The 24,084-nt window shown below is 43.9% G+C and overlaps 1 protein-coding gene across 4 annotated transcripts in view; it reads left to right on the forward strand.

Moving 5' to 3' along the window:
• Positions 1–24,084, forward strand: part of SLC4A7 (solute carrier family 4 member 7) — a 422,082-nt gene that overhangs the window by 202,806 nt on the left and 195,192 nt on the right. For all 4 annotated transcript variants that reach the window (XM_086942128.1, XM_086942129.1, XM_086942126.1 and 1 more), the window contains 2 exons: positions 13,703–13,790; positions 15,105–15,251. In XM_086942128.1, the coding sequence (XP_086798254.1) occupies positions 13,703–13,790; positions 15,105–15,251 (235 nt within the window). The remainder of the gene's footprint in view (positions 1–13,702; positions 13,791–15,104; positions 15,252–24,084) is intronic.

Here is a 24,084-nt window from a genome sequence, read left to right on the forward strand (position 1 = left end):
GCTCATACAAGAAAAATCATACCAACAGTGTGCAAGAGACACGTCTCAAACACTTCAGCTGCTACAGAGCCTAGGGTTTTCCATAAACTACCCAAAATTGCATCTGCAACCATCCCACATACAACAATATCTGGGAGCGACTATAGATACCTCAGTGGCAAAGGCATACCCAAACTCAGCGAGAATAGCCAGCATGCAGATGCTCATTCGCAAATTTCTGCCACAACACTCTCTTCCACCTAGAGTCTTCATGCAACTCATAGGCATGATGGGCTCCTGCATATTCATTGTCCCCCATGCCAGACTTCAAATGCGTCCATTGCAAGAATGCCTAGCACGGCAGTGGAACCAGGCTCAAGGACAACTAAAAGACCTAGTGTTGGTAAACCGTCGCGCTCACAACTCTCTGCAGTGGTGGAACCCACAAAACCTTTCCAAGGGGCGACTGTTCCAAGAACCGATTCCACAACAAGTACTCACAGCGGACGCATCACTGACAGGCTGGGGAGCCCACCTCCTTCACTACACAGTACAAGGGCTCTGGACAAACAAACATAAGAAATTGCATATCAACCAACTAGAGTTGCTAGCGATATTCCTAGCCCTAAAAGCATTCCAAAAATACTTGCACAGCAAGACTGTCTTGATCCGGACGGACAACATGACAGCAGTGTACTATATCCAGAAACCGGGAGGAATACACTCTCCACAACTGTCCCACTTAGCACAGAGCATATGGAAGTGGGCAATTCCAAAAGATCTTTCTCCTGGCAGAACACCTTCCGGGGAAAGACAATCAGATTGCAGACCTGCTCAGCAGACACAGCCAACAACTACACGAATGGGAGATTCACCCCAAGTTCTCCAACCATTCTTCAGGCAGAGATAGACCTGTTTGCCACAAACGAAAACTCAAAATGCCAGTACTTTGCCGCCAGGTTCCCACATCCGTTGTCGCAATGCGATATGGATGAACTGGTCAGGCAGATTTGCGTATGCTTTTCCCCCAGCACCACTGATTCCGCTGGTGGAACGCAAACTGCAGCAACAGTCACTTACACTGATCCTAGTTCCTCCCACATGGGCGAGACAGCCATGGTACACAACGTTCCTGGAACTTTCAGTAGTTCCTCATCAAAGGCTGCGCCTCGCACCCCATCTTCTAACTCCGTACCATGGAGAAATCAGACACCCAGATCCCAATCGGATGAACCTAGCGATCTGGCTCCTGAAGTTTTAGAATTTGGATACCTTAACTTGCCTCCAGACTGTATGAACATCATTAGAGGCAAGGCGACCAACTACAAGAGCATGCTAAATGGAAGGGATTTGTTATTTACTGCAACAATAACCAAATCAACCCTTTAGATGCTTCCATACAGAACATTATATGTTACCTGCTCCATCTTCAAAGATGCAACCTAGCGTACTCTTCGATAAGACTACACCTAGCAGCTATAGCAGCATACCTTCAAAACAGGCAACACCTTTCACTGTTTAGGGTACCAGCAATAAAAGCTTTTATGGAGGGTCTTAAAAGAGTGATCCCTCCAAGACACCCACCTTCCCCAGTCTGGAATCTAAACATTGTACTTACCAGACTTATGGGACCTCCTTTCGAACCTCTACACTCATGCGAACTGCAATTCTTAACATGGAAGGTGGCATTCTTAATTGCTATTACCTCACTCAGGCGAGTTACAAGCATTAACAATTCAGGAACCCTTCATGCAAGTACATGCTAACAGGGTGGTTCTTCGAACAAACCCTACGTTTATGCCAAAGGTCATATCCAACTTCCATATTAATCAATCAATAGAACTGCCAGTGTTCTTCCAAAATCCAGTCAGTAGCTGAAAGAGCCCTACACACACTGGATGTAAAAAGACCTCTGCTTTATTATGTGGACAGAACGAAATCATTTAGGAAAACAAAGCAATTATTTGTTGCTTTTTCACCACAACATAAAGGATACCCTATATCAGTCAGGAATAGCCTGGATCGTTAAATGCATTCAAATATGCGATCAAAAGGTTAAACGCACTTTAATTGTCCCCCAAAGAGCGTACTCTACGTGAAAAATGGGGGCATCCATGGCTTTCCTAGGGAATACTCCTCTTCAAGACATATGTAAAGCAGCCACATGGACTACCATACACAACTTCACAAAACACTACTGTTTAGACGTGCAAGCAAAGCAGCAAGCTGCTGTAGGCCAGGCTGCCCTCAACTCTTTTTCAAACTGCTGCAGCTGGCACAGGTAACCACCCCTAGAGGAGATACTGCTATTCAGTATATGCACAGATATGAATTCAGCAGCCCACATGCCTCGAACGGAATATGCTACTTACCAGTATGCATCTGTTCTTGGCATGTATGGCTTGAAGTTGTTATGGAACTACTAGGAAAGAGTGAATGCCCCTGAAACCAAAAACAGGCACAGAAAGCCTTACTTCTACATTATTTTGCCACAGCAAGTCTTACCGGAGAGTAGCATACAATGTACAATGCAGGTGGCGAACCTTCCAATCTAACATCGAATATATTCCTCAGAAAGGCAGAACATTTGGATTCTCTAAAAATATTTGAACAGGAGCTTCGTGAAGAACAACTCGAGTGACATGGACAAACATTTGCCAGACCTTCCAGCTGGCAAGGGGGAGCGGGTTGGGAGGGCAGGGGAGGGGGGAGGTGGGTGGAGATTGTAGAACTATGAAAGAATGTTGATGCTGTTGTTTCACAAGTAGTTATGAAGTCCAAAATAGATGCTATAGAACTGAAACACAAGGAAACTGGGCAACAAATGCAGCAACGGGAAAACCTTTGAATTGGCACTCCCACGAGCGTAAGACCTGTCCAATATATACAAACTACAGCACCAATGGTTTAGATGCCAGAAAAAGGGCCTGGGGACACTGATGAGATCACCTATAAGTGTCTGTTGGATCATACACACCATAAAGTGACAATAAATAGCTTACATAGAATGAGTCTGAGGCCCCACGGTGCAATACAAAAAAACACAAATGTTGTAGAAGAAATCCTCAGCGCCTGGAAGAAGCACAAATAAATAAATGACTTTCTAGGAAGGCCTCACAACCAGATAGTGATGTCTGTAGGAAACGTATTTAAAAGAGAAGCAGCCAATATAGTATGAGGCATAAGATCGACCTCAGTGCATACTAAGCGTCAGCAGGGTCTACGCATAATGGAGTTGCTGTTATGAAACGTAATTTGCTGTTTATATGAAGACAAAAAATTGATAAAGCGGGAAGATACTTGATGTGCTATGTCCTAAACCAAGAAAACTAGCCACAATTTATCTACCTAACTTAGCACGAGATTCCTTTATACGGACATCTTTAGCGATATAGCATGTTTTGCACGTGTGGAAATCACCACTCCCAAGCTAGATGGTGCACCCTAATCATGCCCTGTGTTCTGTCTCCAAATGCAATCAAAGCTTTTGAAGAGTTTGGGATGTGAGATAGATATATGGAGGGAATCTCATCTGATGAATGCAGAAGACACATTTCACCCACGTTAACCAAAGCACCTACATTTGATAACTTTCTACGCAAAGTCCCTGAGATCGTATCAGCTGATATAGGTACCATCTCCATTTCTGATAACTCGTTCATTTAGAACTTTATATGCAAAGGGATGAGACCCTTGTTGTCGGGAGTGTACCCATCAGTTCTGATGGACGTTTTTGAAAATAACTGGGCAAAACTTTGGGATTCAATTGTTTGTAGAAAATCATACTGGTGAAGTGTCAAATGCTACTTCATAGGATGCCTTAAGGCAGTAATGAGAGGGAGATGTATTTGCACCCCATCTTGAAAAAAATTAGATCATTGGGAAAAAACAGAGTTAGATTTTGGGGCACAGAAAGCAGAGTACGGGTCCCTGCCCTCTTTATAGGGTAGGAGTTAACTGTTGCCTACAATAATGGAGCAGAACTAGCACGCCTACACTTAAAGCGAGGTACCCCCCCTTGACTATGTCATTACATACTAAGTAATAAGGATATTATTAAAGCGACCCATTCCACAAATAGCGTACCTTTGAGGAGGAGAGTAATTTGGCAGAATTCAATAACTTTTATGTTTTTTTTTTAAAGGTTACACTCCACCATCAATTAAAAAATTGCACATCTACTTAAAATTGCTTTTACCCAGGGATAATGTAGAAGCACCAATTGGAGGAGAGTTTAAGAAAGCCATAGCCATGCATAAACATAACACGGTTCCAGGGCCAGATGGGTTCTTAGGCCAATTTTATAAAATATACAGCAGACTCAATTCAGTCTTGTGGAGACGGCTAAAGTTTTTGACTCTATGAAAAAGGCGATCATTATGGTTCTCACTAAACCGGCACAGACACAAAATATTGTACCTCTTACACCTCTATCAACCTACTCAATTGAGTCACCAGTTGTACCTAAAATTTCTGGGAATGAAATCAGATCTTGCCAGTGTTCTTTGCTCCTGTTCAAAGAGGTTTTATTGCTGGAAGACAATCGCATGATTCTATCCATAGGGCAGTCCACCTGGTTGAAGAGAAGGATAAAAAAACAAGATACCGGCAGCTCTCCTGTCTTTTGACGCATAGCTATCAACTGGGTAGATACGTCCATTCTAGCTATTGTGATCATACAAATAGGTGTGGGCCCTAGCTATACTAATAGGATTTCTGCAAATTGTAGATTTCCTAAGGCCCAAATGTCTGTCCATCGTGGCCTGTCTAGAGCGTTACGCTTGTACAGAAGCAGAAGGCAAGACTGTCCTTTGTCCCATCTTTGCACGGAGCATAGAACAATTTGCAGGCACAATCTGACACTCCCAACTCGTTGAAGGATACGCTTCGGGTCCGATTACTCTTGACGTCCTTCGAACACTCCACTCTCTGGAATATTTCCTACCTGTAGTGATTTGTCAAGTAGGTTAATTTGAAGCAGTGGCTAAGTATTAAATCAATCTGGAGAAATCCAAAATCACCTTTCCTTAAACAATGGAAGGAGGTTGAGTCTTGTGGCTTTCCTTCCCTTTTAGATGGACGAAGGGATGCAGTTAATATTTGGTAATTAAAATAACTCACACTTTACAAGGCCTTTCCAGAACTAATTTCCCTTTAATAAAGGCCTGATAACATGCAGACTGCTGGATGGAAACAACAAATGTGGTAAAAATAAATGTTTTGCCAAGGCTTCTTTATCTCTTCCAGGCACTTCCTATCGCTGTGATTTTTATTTTATTTTATTAGAGCAATTACAGAGATTAACCAAATTATCTGGAATAAAGCCAGACTAAGATTAGCTGACTAAATCCCAGGGAGGTGTCATTTTCCAGCTTCAGAAAGCACTACAAAGCCACCTGACCTAGTGGTTAAGCACTTGTCCAGACATGATTCAGATGTTTTTTGTGTGCATATGGAACATGTAATCACAGGCTGGACACTGGGGCGGATATTATATGGCTGAAATGAGAACATAAATCATCAAATGGATAAATAAACACTCCTGTAATATTCACTGAAATGTATGGGACTGGATATTGAAACGCAATCTGGCAACCTTTCTCTCACTGTATTCCCCAATTCCTTTTAATACAGCATTTTCTCCTGCAATGAGTGAGGGGGAGTTTCACAAATGAAAGGTGGAAGGATGTTGAATGATATCCAACGTTTTATTTTTTTATACCTGAATGATCCAATCCTTCCCCCAGTGTAAAGAAGAATTTATTTTAGATTAGAAAGCACCTACGATATGCTGGCATCAGTCGATGGGCCCTACGACTCAAAAACAAACCAGCTGCAACTAGAGAACAGATCAAATTTGACCCCCACCTCCGCCTGCCTTCAAGTCCAATTGATCTCCTGTTTTTTTTTTTTTTTTTTTTTTTTATCCTCATTTGCGTGCATAGCTCCAATCTATCAAAACCAAAAGACCGCCACAGAGCAAAAAGGCGAATGGTCATGTTCTGTGCTGTCTCAGCTAATAGCTGGTGGGAGAATTCATACGGGAGGGAGGAAGACCAATTCCCAAGTACAATACACATAGGCCAGACATGATCTTGCTTAGGGCTGTGCCTTAGTAGATAGTGCCCGAATTATCGAGACCTCCATAACACCAAAACTGTTAGTGATGGTAGCAAGGATAAGCAATGCACACATTAATCATAGGACCTGGGGAAAAGAAAAAAAAACAAAAAAACCCAGGTTTGTACCTACTATCCTAGCATAGCCCAAAAAGCTCTCCTAATAGGGTTTCCTGCTCTGGCGAGATAGTTTGGAGATTTGAAGTGACGCTCGCCATTCATGCACTGTAGGTCTTGAGCATCTTTCCAATGTCTACAAATCTCCCTACGTGCCGCTAGAATGGAATAAAATAACAGATTGGTTGCGGCGTTGCGGGTTTTACTTTAAGACCAAAGATAACAAGACCGAGGTCTATAGAGATATGTTCACCCAAAGATTGTGATAGCTTAATCTTAATGGCTTCCCAATAAGCGGATAGGTTTGGACATTCATAAAACATATGGATGTCTGATGCTGCGATTGACCTGCATCTTGGACATAGGACTGGGCCTGTTAGAGAAAACTTAGTCAGCCTTTGGGGGGAATAGTATGCCCTATGTATAGTAAAGAGGTGGTTCCTTCGAAGCCACGCAGGTTTAACTATGTCCCAGAGCGTCGAGCAAGAAGCTGTCCAGAGCTCTTCCACATCTAAGCCTGGCATTAGTTCAGCCCATAGTGATGTGGGTAGATGAAAGTTGGTATCTATTTAATCTATTATTTTATTGTACCAACGTGAAATTTCTTTCTTTGCCACTGGGCTGTCTAAGAGGCAAGTTACCAAATCACTATGACCACCTATAGGGAGTTTACTAATCCGTGCTGGCTGCTCTTTATATGACTGTGTCCAGCTGGAGATCTGAATATATTTAAATCTCGACAGACTAGGGCCTACTTTATTAATTAAATAGTCCCATGGAAGTAATGACCCATCCATAAACAAGTCATCCCAACTATTGATGCCAGCTTCTTTTAGCGGGTTAGTAAGGGCATCTATTGTCCATGAGGGGGGGGCGGGCAAGTTCCATATAGGAGCCCTCCCAGAATAGTAGCCAACCTTAATCGCTTGCCTCACATCTTACAAGTAGATGCAATCCCTTGTAAGATTTTCAATTTAATTTTCTTAAAGAATTTTGGGTCGCCAAATTTAAACAAAAAACCAAATTGGTCTACTTTTTCACAATCCAATAATGTGGAAAAAAGAAGGCCCAGCCCTGTTGATGTAGGGGTTTTAAGCAGCATGCGCGTGTGCGAAAGCTGAAACGCCCATGCGTATATTTGAAGGTCTGGATCGGCGAGCCCTCCCTTCTCCCTGCGTCGCCTGATTTTTTTTCCACGAAATTCTTGGGCTCTTACTACTCCAAATAAAGCTGGTAATCGCGCTCTGTAACTTAGAGATTAGTTTAGAATCAAAACAAAGTGGAATTGAGTTAAACAAAAAAGAAACTTTCGGTAGGATACTCATCTTCACCAGATTGACCTTACCCAAAACAGTGAGCGGAAGATGAGACCAGTCTCTCATAAGTTTCCGACACTCTGCAGCTACTTTGGTGAAGTTTAGAGAAGCAATCGAGTTGATGTCTTTAACTATGTTTACCCCCAGATAGCGAATTTGGGTTTTGGATGTCCCGTTATTATCAGTTATATTAATATTCCAGGACATTGACTCTGTCTTTAAAGCATTAATTTCATACCCTGACACTTTGCCAAATTTGAGGGCCTGTTCAATTATCTCTGGGTATGCTTCCTCATAACTCGTAGTAAAAATCATAATATCGTCCGCATAGTGCCACCTTTCTATCCCAGCCACCAAAAATAAAAGGTTTAATGAGTATACTGTCTCTTAAGGTTTGAGCGAAAGGTTCAATGTATACATCAAAGAGGAGGGGGGACAGGGGACAACCCTGTCTAGTTCCTCTCGTAACCCTGAAGGGCTCCGTCAAACCTCCATTTATCAATAGTGAGGCAGATGGGCACCGATATAACAAATTTATCGTTCTCCGAAATCTGTCCCCTACGTTGAACCTCCTCAAGGCCTCCGACAAGTATAGCCAATTCACCCTGTCGAAGGCCTTGGTAGCATCCAACGTGAGGACAACCAAAGGGATAGCCTCTTTTATAGCAATGTCTATAGAGCCTAGTAATTCATAAGTGAGCTCACTGAGCTGTCTCCCCTTTATAAACCCTTTTTGGTTTGGAGCTATAATATGAGGCGCTACCCGGCCCAACCGATTGGCCAATATAGTGGTAAAGATTTTATAGTCGGCGTTTAGTATAGAAATAGGCCGATATGAGCCGCAATCTGAGGAGGGTTTGCCAGGCTTCAAGATAAGGATTATGGAGGCATTATCCCATGATTCGGGTGGCAATTCACAGTCTCTTAGAATTTGATTAAAAAGGGTAACTAGGAATGGAGAGACCTCTGTGATGAGTTTTTTGTAGATTTCACATGGCAAACCATCAGTGCCTGCAGCCTTACCACATTTTGCTTTCCTTATAGCCTCTTCTACCTCAGTGATGGTTATTTCCTCATCCAAGGAACAGCTCTATTCTGATGTTAAAGATGGTAGAGAGATACCTTCCAGCCAGCTCATGATGTCATTCTGAGTAACGTTCAGATCGTCCTGATATATGGATTGAAAAAAAATTCTGAAAGCTACTCTGATCTAATCGTCCCTGGAAAAGGTGCCCCCCGCGGATGTTAGAGGAGATATTGTTTCGGACCCGGTCAGATTTTGTTTTCCAGGCAAGCAATTTCCCTGCCCCCTCCCCATATTGGAAATGCGAAAGTTTGCTTGCCTCCCATCCCTGCAAGACACGTTTCTCTAGAATTGCCGATAGTGTGTACTTTAGCCTATCCAACTCTGCGTGTTTTTCGGCAAGGTTGTGATTGTCTATTAAATCAGTGTTGTCAATATCAGACTGAGCTGCCAAAATATTATTTTCAATGGAGGTTACTTCCTCTGAATACTGTCTTCTTCTATAGGCTACTTTATTTTTGATAAGGCCTCTTAATGTACACTTAAATGCATCCCATATAGTTCCTATTGAGGCAGTACCATTATTAGTGTTAAAAAAATGACGTGTTTCTAACAGTAAAAATTCAGTATCTTCTATTGATGAGAGTAAAGACCTGTCAAAGGACCACATTCTTGTAAGAGGTGCCATAGCCAATTTTAATTCTAACTCAATTGCAGAGTGGTCAGAGAGATGCATTGGAGTGTAGTGTATTGAGGTTATGTCATCAGCCAGAGCTCTACTAGTAAGAATAAAATCAATTCTAGATTTATGCCTATACTTCGAATTCCTGAATGAGAAGTCTTGCCTTTGACCCTCTCTAAACCGCCAGATGTCAATATAATTATATTGGTTCATTAAACCTAAAAGACAGTTTCTGGATTTAGAGATCATTTTCTGTCAGGTGATTTGTCGAGGAGTGGATTCAGAGTGATATTGAAATCTCCAGCGATAATCACCGGGTCTGGGAAACTTAACAAGTGGTTGAATAGGATTTTCAGTGCTGAGGGATCGTCAATATTTGGACCATAATATCCCAATAATGTTAACTTGATTTCTCCTAACTCTACTTCTACGATGGCCCATCTCCCTCCAGAATCGACTTTCTGTTGTTTAATCTTAAACCTTACGGATTTCTTGAAGAGAATCGAGACCCCCCGTGTATTAGAACCTTGTGTTGTTGAAATTGAAGATTCTATCCATCTATTCCTTCGAACCAACTCCAGTATTTCACTATGAATTAAGTGTGTCTCCTGGAGGATAATGATCCCCGCATCGGTATCTCGTAAATATTGCATGATTCTATTAGCACGAGGCTTGGTGCGGAGACCATTAACATTCCAGGATAATAGTTTGAGTTTACTCATTGTGTTGTGAGTTTAGGTTATTTGGTGGGACTGACAAAAAGGTTGGTAAACTATGTGACAATTTATACGAATTCATGCTATTTGGCTTAAGATGAGTAAAGAACATTATATTAAAAAACTTATTTACATAAAAAGATTGGAGCTCATTCTTAGATGTGTTTGTGCCCCCCACACACCCGTGCCCTCCCCCCCTCCCCCCTCCCTACCCTGGGAAAACCCTATACTCACCAACCGGAAAGTTTTCCTGAAGTAAGTGCCCCTAGCTCTTCCCCATCTCGACCCTGTGTGCCTCTTCTATTTATATTGTGACTCGCCTTTAGATTTTGTGCTTATCTTATAGGCAAGTATTATTATGATTTTTCTTTTTTTTTTTTACTACCCCCTTTTTTCTTTTTTCTCTTTTTCTTTGTCTTTCCCCTTTTTCTCGCCGATTCTCTTTTATTTTTTATTTTTTTACATACGGTGATTTCATGCCTTCATTTACTCATGCTGTATTTTATCCACACTACTTGATTAATAAAGATTTGTGAAGATTAGATAATTTTAGGCATTCGGGAATTAACAGTTGGTGGCGTTCTTATTAGCTGTTTCAACTCATCTCAGTTCTACTCCCTCTGTTTCCTGCTACCAAAGGATAGTAGGAGATCATCTGCAGCCTGCACTGATCTAATGTTGTACATTTTGTTGTCTAGCATAATCTTGAGAGATGCAGGGAAACCCATCTGTACTGTAGCGCCACATTTACGAAAAGCGTCCATCCTCTGGCCCAGCTCCCACTGTTTATCTAAAGTAAATCGGGAGAGATCCGAGCGAATCTGAAAGTTACAGCCTTTGAATGTTTGTGATTTTAGCTTGAGTGCTTGATTTAAGATATGCTCCTTCAAGGAGTAGGTATGAAAGTTTACAAGAATTTTCCTGGGTTTAGTCCGCTGTGGGTTGCGTCTAAAAGGCTCCCTATGTATACGTTGAATGTCCTTTGATAGCTCCTCAAAAGAATTGGAAAGATTTAAAGTTTCCTTTAGTAAAGTGATTATGTAACTCTTGATATCCGTGCCTTCGCTTCCTTCAGGAACATTCAAGATGCGTATATTACTACGCCTTGCGTTGTTTTCTAAAAGCTCCATTCTCTCCGAGAGGGCTTGATCTTCTTTTTTTAATCTTGTGATGTCTTCCGTAGTGCCCTCATCCCTCATCGATATTTGACCCACAGTTTCCTCCAGTGCTTGGGTTCTCAGCGTCAAGGTGCCTATTCTCTCATCAAGAGACTCGCAGAAACTTCTTATCTCCCTCTGATTGGAGCTTGATTCAGCAAATCCTTGCTTAATCTCCGCAGATAGCGCTGCAAACATTAATTGTATAGAAGCTACAGAGATAGTTTCTGCGCATGACCCGACAGCGTCGCTTAATTCTTGGGATGTCATCGTAGGGGGTTCAGAAAATATTCCAGCCTCAAAATTATCTTCCATGTTAACTGTGGCTACATCTGCTGGTGCAGAGGGTAATACTGTTTCATCCACTGCCCCGGGCACATCAGAATTTAGTGTAGCTAGATCTGCAGTTTTTTCAGGCATTAGACTCTCTACTTCAGCCTCTTTAGATGGCCTCTCTGCCAGCTGTGATATATGAGAGGAGTCAGTACTAGCCATTTGAAGCTCATTGTCTAAAAAATTAGCTGAGGCGGACTTTGAGGCCTCTGTCACCGGGGACAAGACCTGCCCATTGATTGGCATGATTTCTGTACCTGTTTCGAAGTCCGTAATGTTGTTGCTAGTTTGGAGATGTTCTTTCCCAATATTCAAGATTTGGGGAACTACTTTGAAATATGAGCGTAGAGATGGAGTGATTTTAGGTATGGAAGCTGTAGGGGGTTTCGCTTTACAGCGTTTCCTGCCCCTTTTTGCTTTAACCTCAGTTGAAAGGTAAGAGGATGTTTCCTGATCTGTATTTAATTTTGCATTGGTTTGAGGGCTTTTTCTTACCTCAAAAACCTCCCCGCCAGCCTCCTCTTCAGTAACTTGCAGCGCACCTTTAGCTTTCTTTTTACGGGATATACTGGTTCCCACCAAGCCCTTTGCTGCGCTCTTACCTCTTAGCTTCCTAGCAGACTCTGCAGTGGTCATGTGTGCCAAAGTTGAGCTTGTGGATTTCCAATTGTTTCTGATATTTATCTCCTCATTAGTGTGGTTTTTACTTACAGTATCTGATTCATTAGCTTCACCTTCCTGTGAGGCTTTTGTGAGCAGCAAAGCAAAACCAGCGTCTGGCTTTATGGGCTGTAACACGCTTACTCCAAATGTCGAATTACTTCTGTGAGAGGTGCCGCTAGTACAGGGTTCCCTGCGGAGACTTCGAAAGTGCCTGGCTCTGCGGAGCTCGAGGGCGGCTTGTTCCCAGCGTGACAGCTCCGATGTGGGCTTGCCTCGGGAAGGGCGTTCACCTCCGCGTTCCACTCCGCTGCAGCTGGTCGACCCCGCGGCTCTGCTACGCCCACTCTCCTGAGCGCCGAGGCTTGCTGAAAGACCGAAGCACATCGAGGTAGGAGGTAAAAGCAAAAGAACTTGCTTTAAACTGTATCACGGAGCTCCGAAAATGGAAGTATAAAGTTACGAGAAACCCTGCTCAATTCCGCCGCATAGTCTAAACGAATGAGCGAGTCGGTAACGCTAATGATCAAGGCATCAGGGACCGAGACGGAGCGGAGCACCGCTGCAGTCAGCCGACTGCCGCCATGTTTTCCCCCTCTTTTGATCTCCTGGTTTATATTAATCTCTATTGATAACTTAAAATTGGCTTCTACGTCAACCTGGGGCTAGGCATCTAATAAGAAATCCCATTGAAACACTTGGAGACTTTGCAGCATGATATTCATATAGGCTAAAGTATTAAACAAAATGAAATTCATTAAAGTAGTATGTGGCTGGTTCTACCCCTGCATGTTTGAGCAGAATTTACACGCATACCAAAGGAGACTGTTGGCGATAATGTGTTGTGCAGGGTGCTGTGCTCCATATTTGTAGTGGGTGCTAAGAGGAAGTTGGAAAAACACTGTGCTGCATTCTTAGAATTACTGAAGGGTCATCGTGTAGAAAATATCACTCGGGCCTCAGACCAGCAGGATATAAATGCCTAGCAGATAAAATTAGTGCATATTTCTACAAATTCCTTGCTACAGTAAAATTTGCTCTTTCTTTTTTTAATTTGAAGCAGAAAGAAGCTCCTCCAATGACATAATGGTAGCACTATGCTTTATATTGGCCATGGATCATTTGATGCAAAAGGTGAAAAACTCTCAGCTGAACTTTGCGGACAAATGAGGAACACTACCAGAAGTGTTAAATGATGAAGTATCTGCAACCCTGTGTCCAACTAGATGGAGAGCAATGGGAATGTTTGTTCTCAATATCTGAATAGAAAATCCTTGTAAGGGAGGATAAAGGGATCTCATTGTATTTGTTGTAATCCTGGAGACACAACTTGGGTTTGTTGTATTATCTGTTACTTGTTAAAAGTTGTATCGTGAACCATTAAAATTCAGTAAAAAGATATTTGGAAAATAAATATATAATATCTAGTTTAACATCACAAACACGAAGCCCCAGTCCCTTGATTTTGTGAACTGGGTGAAATGTAAAAATAGGCTAAATATGTATTTCCCTTTATGTGTATTTGAGCTGAGGATTAAAACCTCTTCCAGGGCTTTGAGCAGACTGGTAATCCAAGATAATGCTATTGTTTCTTCACAGGTTCTTATTTCTGCTCCTGGGTCCACATGGAAAAGTACCACAGTACCATGAAATTGGCAGATCGATCGCTACCCTTATGACAGATGAGGTAATGCACAATGAATCATTTTTCATGTCCATGTACTTTTTAAATATGACTCACTGAGAAAGGGCCCTTTTCTCTAGTGCTGAAACCATTTTGTTATCCTAGATAATACTTTGTGCATCAAGTGCCTTCCTTCTTGGTTATATGCCACCACCAATTGAGTGTCCTGACTGTTTAATTAAGATGCTGCATTTGCATCATATAAATGTGTCGTTTTTTGCCAAAGTACTCAGCCTAAAGCTATCAAATGTTAACCGTGCAAACAGAATGCTATCGGTGGATTTTATTTTTTTCAATCGCAAATCCGTTATCTTGCATAGTTATTGGAAAGTACTGATCTACGTTTTAGTGAGGGGCAAGCCTGTTAGTTACAGTGCTTCATAACATTAAAACTGAGGTGAAAAAGGAATGCTATATTCAAATATACGGTACTGTCGCAATTTGGAACCTTAAATTCCTGTTGTAAAGATTTTGATAGGGCCCGATCCGCTGGGACTGATCGATGGGAACCAGAGGCAGCTGAATAAAAGCCAAGCTTCCCTTCTCACTTCCTCATTAGGCATGCTCTGGTCTTGCCCATGGTGGTTTCTACCGCTGTCCCTCATCTGGGCCAGGGTCACCCTCCATGCGGAAGCTTTTTACTCCTGTGATTATCTTTAACTCCAGCCTCCTGTTTTGGTACTCTTGATTGCTCTATTCAGAGGCCAGTAGAAGACCTCTAGCCATCTCTCTCTTTTTTTAATTAGTTTTTTTAATTTTCTTTATTGCTTTTTCAAGAGTATAGTCCATACAACTACATATCCCCCAGACAATATTTGACACAATGACCCTTCCAATAGTAAACTCGGGGATAATTTTGGTATATACTTTCCCTTGAAGATGCTTTTCAGTCCAACATTTTTCAAACTTTTAACTAGGCAATCCCCAAAACTCCCCACAACGCCCTCCCCCCAACCGGGTCCAGCCAACTCTAGGTTCTAGCCATCTCTCTTGCAATAATACTTAATCGCATAAGCAGATCCGCAGTGTAAGATTCACAAGAATCCATCTTCCCCTTGATCTTAAGATTTGAAGGAGCTTTTAGAGGGTTGAAAATATATAATGGAGGTGTTGCCGTTTACCAGAGCACTTTTAATTCCAGGCCCTGATGTGCGAAGTTTGAATATTTCAGAGTGTAAAGCAGTACTATTAGAGAGTTGATGTAACTGGCCTGTTCTGTACTTGTGGCCTCTAGGACCTTTGGCACACACTGCTTTGATTTTCTAGTACTTTTAAGTGACTTGACACTGATCATTTGCTTTAATTTTTTTCTCAAAGGTTTTCCATGATGTTGCTTATAAAGCTAAAGACCGAATTGATTTATTATCAGGAATTGATGAGTTTTTAGACCAAGTAACTGTCCTTCCCCCAGGAGAATGGGACCCGACAATACGTATTGAGCCTCCAAAATGTGTTCCTTCGCAGGTACGTTTTGTAATTTCGCCTCTCCCCAAAACTATTCTTCTTTTATCTGACTTTATTGAAGCAATTCAAGATATGTTCATAGTATACATAGCACCATATACTCACTGAACTCAAATGAACAGTTGCTAGCGTATGCTATCTACTTAAGGGGTGCAAAGTCATTTGGACCCTTTTTAAAGAGGTTGTTTGACCAGCTGGTGTAGTTGCAGCAGTCATTTAGGAGTGATTATGATCCACAGTTCATTAGGAAATGTGCAGTGAAAGGGCAAAGAAGACTGTAATTACTTGAGCGATTTTAATAATCCACTATGTTCTGTTGAAAGTCTTGCTCCAAACAAGGCTGTGGTCAAAATTCTGAAAAAAAACTGTGATTGATGTATAATCCTGTTTGTCCATGTCTATGTTCCAGACAATGCCTTGGTACGATTGGAGGATTTTGATAAGGATGGCCGGGAATAGTGGTAGATTATTGAAGGTCTGAAGATTCTCACTGAGTAGGGAGAATAAAGACCAATCTCGGATGTATGACAGACTTGACAAGAGCAACCAGTCAGCAGATTAGGATGAGTAGTTAATCTGTGGGCCTTTGAAACTGCAGGTCCATGGACTTAACCATTGTTTAGCCTTTACTAAATAGAAAATATAAAGATTATCTTCAATTCTTCTGATAATTGAGTAGATGATTCTCTTCTCCAATGTGGAAGTAGGGCATTCTAAAGCAGAACGGCTTAGTCTGGGCCTGCATTTTCCACTTTAGACCATCATTGTATTTCTCTTTTGTAACGTTTATATTTAATAGGAGCCTTTGTACAGTGCACGTTTATAATGCTGTTGGCAGGTCCAGATCGAATTTAAGGGTCGCAGGATTTGCTTTTACAAAGTTGCATTGCTTTAATAAATGCCTACTTGCCTAGTCAGTCTTTACATGTTGCTGGGTGTTGACTTTTTGTTAAATCAACGTTGAGGTTTTTAATGTTACATACTTTACCTACTTAGCTTTTTGTATATCAACTACCGATAAACAATCATATCATACAAAGAAATTGTAAAAAATGTCAAGGCCCTGTAACTCTGGGTGTGAAAAGGTTGAGTGAGGGGGCACTAAAATGGGACACTTGAACCTTTGGATAGGAATGTTGGGACATTAAGTGTATTTAACCCCTTGCGTGCGTTCGTCGGCCAATGGCCGTCGAGAGGACTACCTCGGTAGTGCTGCTCGCGTCCGTTGGGCGACGTGGCCTCGCCTGCGCATTGCAACACCTGCACCGCGTCGGAATTTCCGCTTCGGTAAACGGGTTAATGGAATGCATGGTTTCAAAGCTAACTTGTTAAAAGAAGGTGTGATAATAAAGCAGTTTTCTGTTTTCTGGTCTTAGGAGTAATGTTAAGTATGGGTTCAATGTTATAAAGCTTTTTCTATGTTGCAGTGACCTTTGTATAGCAGGTTTCAGTCTCTGAAGCTTGCACCAACAGTTATTTAACAACTTCTGCAACATTCTGTTCACTTTTTCCAGTTGTAACGTTCTTGTCCTGTGTTTTTCCCTGGTAGTCTGTAGCTGGTGGTTCTTGAAGTGTGAAGACCTCTCCGTATTGAGGTTTCTCTTATTTAGGCTAGCCCTCGAAGATACAACTTGTTAAAGTGGGGGCTTCGGTGTTCAGTTACCTAATGACTGGCAGTGCTTCAGTTTGTTTTGTCTCTGTTGATAAGGCAGTTTGGGATACTTGGTAATACTATTAGTTTTGTTATCATGGCTGTAGATTGGGTGCCATGATTCTTCTCCAGGGAGCTTTAAAAAGCTTGGATTGAGTACCAAATCTCTCATTTCTACAAAAGACTTGTTAATACGTGTGTCTTCCCAAGTGATCTAACCTATAGATGAATCGTATTTTTTACTTCATTTTTAAAGATGGAAATAAACTCTGCACTGGAAATTCCAATAAACACATTTACCTGCAAAATCATCTTTTGAATTACTTCTTGGAGGCTCTTTTTTACCACATTATTTACGAAGAGCTGTGCTATCTAAAATAACAAGACCCACATGCAAGATGTAGGACCCAAGTGAAAAGTGGCATGATTTATTTGAAACAATAAATGTCAATGACACATTAAAGACGAACAGCATGTTATCTAGTAACAGGTGTCAGAGGCACATCGCAGATCAGGATCAAAAACATGCAATCTAGTAAGTTTAAAATCTCGACAATGTAAAGTAAAGCGAATGTATATCAAAGTACAATGTAGTATTACAATCTCAATTAGAAATGCTAAAAAATACGGTTAAACGGCAACACCAACGGCTTGAAAAATGCACTGCATTCAGTGAATGGGCTGAGTAGCAGCTCTTTTAATGAGGAACGGTTGTCCGCAAGATCTAACTTTGGCAGGTGCTTGACCACAGAACATAACACAAAATTGAACATTTTATCACAACACATTGCGTCACAGCTCCAAAGCTTTAAGGCGGAAGCTCCTTATATGTACATAGCTCATAGAAAGGTTACTTCTTATTTTTAGGCATGCTGCTGTCTTAGTTTCAAAGGCAAGTATAAACATTAGGCAAGTATAAACATTAGACAAGTCAGTGCGGAATTCTTCGGGTGTTATGCTATCCATGCTTTTGCTTAAGTCAAATCTGTGTCCATTTGCCCAAGTCTGAGGGAGCAAAGGACCCAGGGAATTCTTGTTCACTGCTCTTGAATCACTGTGGTGTGGTGAATACCTGTGGTGTCCTATGCATGCTGGGACAAGGTGCGGGCTTGGAAGGTGTTTCTGTTCGCCAGTGAAGGAAGCGTTGGAGCCAGAGTCTGGTGTCCGCTTTCGTGTGAATTAATCTATTTGGCCTGGCAACCCTTTTACTAAACCTTCCACCACTGGGCTGGAGCCATTGAGAGTTTGCAGTTCTTGCATTTGGTCTATTATGTCATTGTTCATTGGGAGGTGGAGGAAAAGGATCATCCTGTATTTCAGAGTGGCCTACAGCGGTCTTGTCATTTGAAGTCCGTGCTAAACCGGAGGTAATGGTGAGATTAGGATCCATGGTACATGGTACGCCGGTGGGTCCATGGGCATGAGTATTGGCTCAGCATTTTCTTTTTAAAGATTCGCCACACTACAAGAGTGTCTTTGTGCTTTTTAAGCTTACTGTATGAGTACTTAGCCTCTGGGAACGTAGCTGCATGGTCTAGTGTAGCACGATCAAAGGTGTCTTTAGGTGGGCTGGGGTGTGTTAAATTCTTTGTGTGCTTGTGTAGCTCCCTGCCGTGTTTAATTATATGTTGCTCTTGTCTGTGAAGTTCTTCAGTACATGTTGTAATGGAGTGGCCTTGGTGACCTTTATTTATAGGGCTGTTCGTGTATGTAAATGGGAGACGTAGGCGTAGACTATTCGCTTCACATGCTGCTCCTATCTAATATCGATACCTAAAACCTGGGACACGATCAGGAGGACTGCGCTTGTTAAGGGTGTTGCTGGAATGAACGAGGAAGGGTTGCCTAATGAGAGACCTATGATGTGGTTGTTAATGAGGTACACAACAATATGTGATGGTAGGTGTTCTACTGATGCCACATTTAGTTCCTAGTCCCTTCGTGGTCGCCAGCTGTTGGAGGATGGTTTTTACCACATAATTTAGCGTAGAGGTGCCCTATCTGAAATAACAAGACACACGTGTGAGGTGCAGGAACTAAGTCCAGAGTGGCACGGTTTGTTTCAAACAATTTAAACAATAAATGTCAAAGACACATCATTAATCAAGACTAACCGCATGTAATCTAGTAAGTAAGAGGTGTCAAAGACACATCGCAGATGGGAACAAAAACATGCAACCTAGTAAGTTTAAAATCACGGCAATGCACAGAAAAAGAGGGAGAGAAGGAATATCAAAGTACAATGAAGTATTACAACCTCCATTGGAAATGCTAAATACAGTTAACCGGGAACACCAAAGGTGTGAAAAATACACTGCAGAAGGTGGTCAACGAATGGGCTGAGGAGCAGCTCTTTTATACTCTTTTAACCGCATCGCTGCTGCGGTGATTTTTGCGCTGTGCGGCAAATTGCCAATTTTCTGGTGTCATGACGAGCTCAGCTCGTCATCAGCACACGACCCCCGTGGGTGATGACGAGCTGAGCTCGTTATCAGCATCGAAAGGGTTAATGAGGAAATGTTGTCCGCAAGATCTAACTTTGGCAGGTGCTTGACCGCAGAACATAACACAAAATTGAACATTTTATCAAAACTTTGTGTCCCCTCTCGGAAGCTTAGAGGCGGAAGCTTCTTATATGGTACATAGCGCATAGAAAGGTTACATCTTTTTTTTTTTTTAGGCATGCAGCGGCGATAGTTTCCAAGGCAAGCATAAACATTAGGTTAGAAGCTGTGGAAAGTTAGCTAGCCCTCGCCCTTATTCTGATCCTAGCTTGTCCTTCTAGATGACAGATGCATCCTGTTGTTGCTACTTCTTCGTGATGTTCAGAAAGATGTTCACACCAAGGACAGTAGCCAGGCCCGGACTGGCCGTTGCGGGCACCGGGCAATCCCCTGGTGCGCCGCATAAGTGGGGGCCGGTTTGGGGCCCCTGGGGGCCGTTTTTGTTACAGGGCCGTAATTGCAGCATAGCTGCAAAATCGGCCCTGTAACAAAATCGGCCGAAAACCGGCCCCGCAAAGAGCTCAGCCGCACCCCTGGACCCCCTTAGGGAGGGGGGGGGGGGGCGGCGAGCACTTTGCCAGGGCCGGTTTTGGTTCCCAGTCCGGCCCTGACAGTAGCGAAGAGTGGGGGCATGGTGATTTGTATATCAGAAAGGCAGTGAACTGATGATCCTGGCCTTCAGAGGATAGAGATCTGTAATCTGTGTAGAAAGGCATGAGCCCTACAGTTTTAGTGAGTGCTTAAGGCACTACGGGCAGTTTAACACTTTCTTATCTATTGACTGGCAGAGACATTCAGGACTCTAATGCTTCAGAGGTGAAAAGCAATAGCTGAGGCATTATATGTTAAAACTTGACCCTGCCTCACCACCTTGGAACTGGATAGTGTCCTTAGACTAACGGGATGTATATTTTTCATACGTCTGCCCTGCATCTTGGATATGCCTTCTTCGATATGTAGTGTGGTCTGAATTCTTTCAGTTCACTATCCTGCCCTTTATCCTCATCCCAGCATCTTTGGTGTTAAAAGAAGTCGTTGACTGTGGTTGCGGTCCATCTTTATAGGTTGTGCGTTGTGGGAAGCTGGCTCTGTATATACTATACCAAGTGAGGTATAGTGTGCACACATCCAGGGAGTCCCCAGTGGTATATCAGAGGCTAAAACAGTTAAGTACGAACAGCTCTTTGTGGTAGTGCCGGCCAGCAGTTGGGCTTATCCAGAGGGTTTGTTAAATATTTATTATATTCACTTAATCAAGGACTGACTACACACACTCTGATAGAATCCAGACCAATTAGGGAAGTATAAAAAAGGTATACCTAGGTTTTATTTTATAACCAAGCCGGACTTGAAACAGGCAAGTAAAATATACACTCAAATGCAAGACTGTTCAAGGAAATGCAGTTGTGATTGAAGCTGCAATTGTTACAGGTTTATATATGCTATGGAAACAGTTTAAATTACCCAGTAATTACTTGCAGATGGCTTTTGGATTACTTTGAGAACTGGGGTTGTATGCCTAGATACCGCACCTTCGTATCCCACAATACAAGGTAAGTAGGACGTTCGAGGCATGTGGGCTGCTGAATTCATATCTGTGCATAGATCGCCACCTAGTGTTGGGTCCGGATGATTGCACATTGTTGTCCTGGAAGAGTCTTCGAAGTATCACGAGATAGGTGGCTCCTCCCCTGGACTACAGTGCACATGGGCATCGCCTCCATCCCCAGATTGTTTTTTTCCGCCATTGGGTTCGGATGTGTTTCGGTTCCCTCTGTCGGAACCGATAGTTGTTCAACTTCTACTCGAGACCAAAAGGTCTTTAGGCTGGGCGTCGGTATAGTTGCGTACGGGTTTCTTTCTGACTCTCAGCTCCGATCTCTTGCTGCCCTTCCACGTGCTTTCGGCGCGGACGGGCCTACACTACATTCTTGCTATGGAGCGAACTCCGTTTAAGAAGTGCCCGGTGTGTAACTCTAAATATTCACACCTCGACGTGCACCCTGTGTGCAATACCTGCTTGTCGCCGGATCACCGCGAAGACACCTGTATGGCGTGTTCGAAGTTCCGGAGCAAGAAGACTTTAAAGATTCGCCGGGCTAATAGGCTCCAGGCTCAGTTATCGGCTACGGCGCCCCCACCGGACGACATTTTCCAAGAATCTGTCGAGGGAGAAGACGACGTGCAAGGTTCGGACTCTAATCCCGCATCCGAAGGTGAAACCTATGACGAAGGGGCGGAGAACTTTGACGAAGTCGCCGACGAGGTAGGGGTCGACGAACAGGCTTTTGCCACTATGGGTGATAGCTCAGAGGAGGAGCATCCCCAACGAGACTCTGGGGTTATTACCCCTCCTACGGCCCAGGTCGAGGGATCGCCTTCGGGCCTTACCCAAGATCTAACTATGAGTCCTACGTCCCCGCCTCCGGGCCCGGTCACGGACACTTATGAACCATCACTTACGTCGAAGAAAACGAAAGTGAAGCCAACTGGTCACGCACCCTCGGATGCGAAACCGAAAGTGAAAGTTGCGCTGGTGAAGAAGGTTCTGGAGGCGTCAACTTCCAAGGAAACCAAAATGGCCGACTCTAAGAGCCACGCCAAGATGGCCGACCCGAAGTCCTCGGGGTTGGTACCGAAGGCGAAATCGTCCGACGCGGCTGCGTCGGCTCCGAAAGGGGTCGTGAACCCGAAGTCGGCTCCGAAAGGGGTCGTGGACCCGAAGTCGGCTCCGAAGAAGCGCCTGGGCGACGACTAGCGTGGCCAGGGGGCCTCGGCCCCGAAGAAGGCGCATGTCGAGCCGGTCAAGCCCTCTCCGGCCTTGACGAAGAAGGTGGAGGAATCCTTGCAGCGGATTCGAAAGGACACTGTGGCGCCGAAGCTCACGCCTAAGCCTGCGAAGGAGCAGACGCCTATCCGTTTCACCTTTCCTCCCAAGTCGGCGCCAAAGGCCTTCGCGCCGAAACAGAGTGGACCCTCGAAGGAGGTGTTGGCACCTAAAGCGGCCTTGGTGGTGTCGAAGCTCCGACTCCAACCCCTTGCTGAAGAGGAACGTCGTGAGGTAATCATCGACGCCAACACCGGAAAACTGTCGCTCCTCAAAAGGAAGATCACGACGGAGCCGGCGTTGGAACATTTTAAGATCCCTCTCAAGAACAAACGGGACTCCGAGGGCTCTTCGGCTTTGGTGGAACCTGTGTCCCCACAAACACTGGGGTACTCGCCGACGCATTCCGTCGCAGCCGGTGCGGACGAGGAGGATGCCGAGTAAGACTACCCGGCGTACTCGGATCCGGAGGAGGAGCACGTGCCGTGGTCCGCCGGAGGCGACCCGGAGGACCCGCAGGGGGGTCAGGACGCTCAACTTTTCGCGGCCAAGACGTCCCCGACCGAGGATTCGGCGGCCTTCAATGCCCTGATAGAGAGAGCTGCTGCTAACCACGACGTCGAGCTGCACTCGGACCCCGTGGATGTGGACTTCTTGTTCGACACCTTCTCGGTAGCCGAAAAGTCAGTCAAAACGCTACCGATGCTGAAGGGGGTGCTTAAACATGCAACAGAGGTTTTCAAGGAGCCCACCCGAGCGCGTGTGGTCAACCCTCGCATCGACAGGAAATATAAAGCAGCGCCCACGGATCCGACATATATCAAGGGACACTTGCCATTGGACTCCCTGGTCGTTTCCAATGCTCGGAAGAGGGCGAACTCTCAAACTACTGGTGACGCTCCTCCCCCAGATAAAGAGTCCAAGATTTTCGAGGCCTCAGGCAAACGGATTGCTGCACAGGCAGCTAATATTTGGAGAATATCTAACACCCAAGCCTTGCTTGCACGTTATGATAGGGCCCATTATGACACATTAGAGGCCATACTGCAACACTTGCCTGACCAATACAAGGAGGCGGGGGAGATGCTGATTCAGGAGGGTAAACTCATTACAAATGCATCCATTAAGTGTGCTTTGGATGTGGCAGACACAGCCTCCAGGGCTATCAATACTAGTGTGCTGCTTAGACGCCATGCCTGGCTTAGAATCTCGGGGTTCAAACCCGACATCCAAACCACTATACTGAATCAGACAGTGAATCCTGACCATCTGTTTGGCCCAGAGGTGGATGCCACACTGGAAAAAATGAAAAAAGATACGGAAACTGCCAAGTCCATGGGGGCTTTACAAAGTCAGCAGTTTCGGGGTAATTCCTTTCGCCGCTCAAACTCCAGAGGCACCTCAAGGGGACAAGCATCCCAGTCCACACAATATTTCAAGACTAACACCCAAGCCTCGTATAACAACAAAAATAGAGGTGGTTACAGAGGCAATAATGTCAAGGGCAGGGGACGTGGAAACAATAGCTCCAGGTCCACCGCCAACAACAAACAGTGACGTCTTGTCACTGCCCCCCGGCCATGCAACACCGGTCGGGGGGAGGCTCCAGCAGTTCCTGCCGGCGTGGAAGTCCATCACCATCACCACGGACAGGTGGGTGAGGTCTATTATCCAGTACGGGTACTGTCTAGACATACCCCCAAGGAGCCGTCCTATGTCAGGCGAGCACTTGACCTTGTTGCAGCAAGAAGTTGTAGTCATGCTGCAAAAAGGGGCGATAGAGCTCGTTCCATTGCAAGAGCGGGGAACAGGGGTTTACTCCCTGTATTTTTTGATTCCCAAGAAGGACGG

This window comes from Lissotriton vulgaris, chromosome 10, assembly GCF_964263255.1.
Source record: "Lissotriton vulgaris chromosome 10, aLisVul1.2, whole genome shotgun sequence".
Classification (NCBI taxonomy): domain Eukaryota; kingdom Metazoa; phylum Chordata; class Amphibia; order Caudata; family Salamandridae; genus Lissotriton; species Lissotriton vulgaris.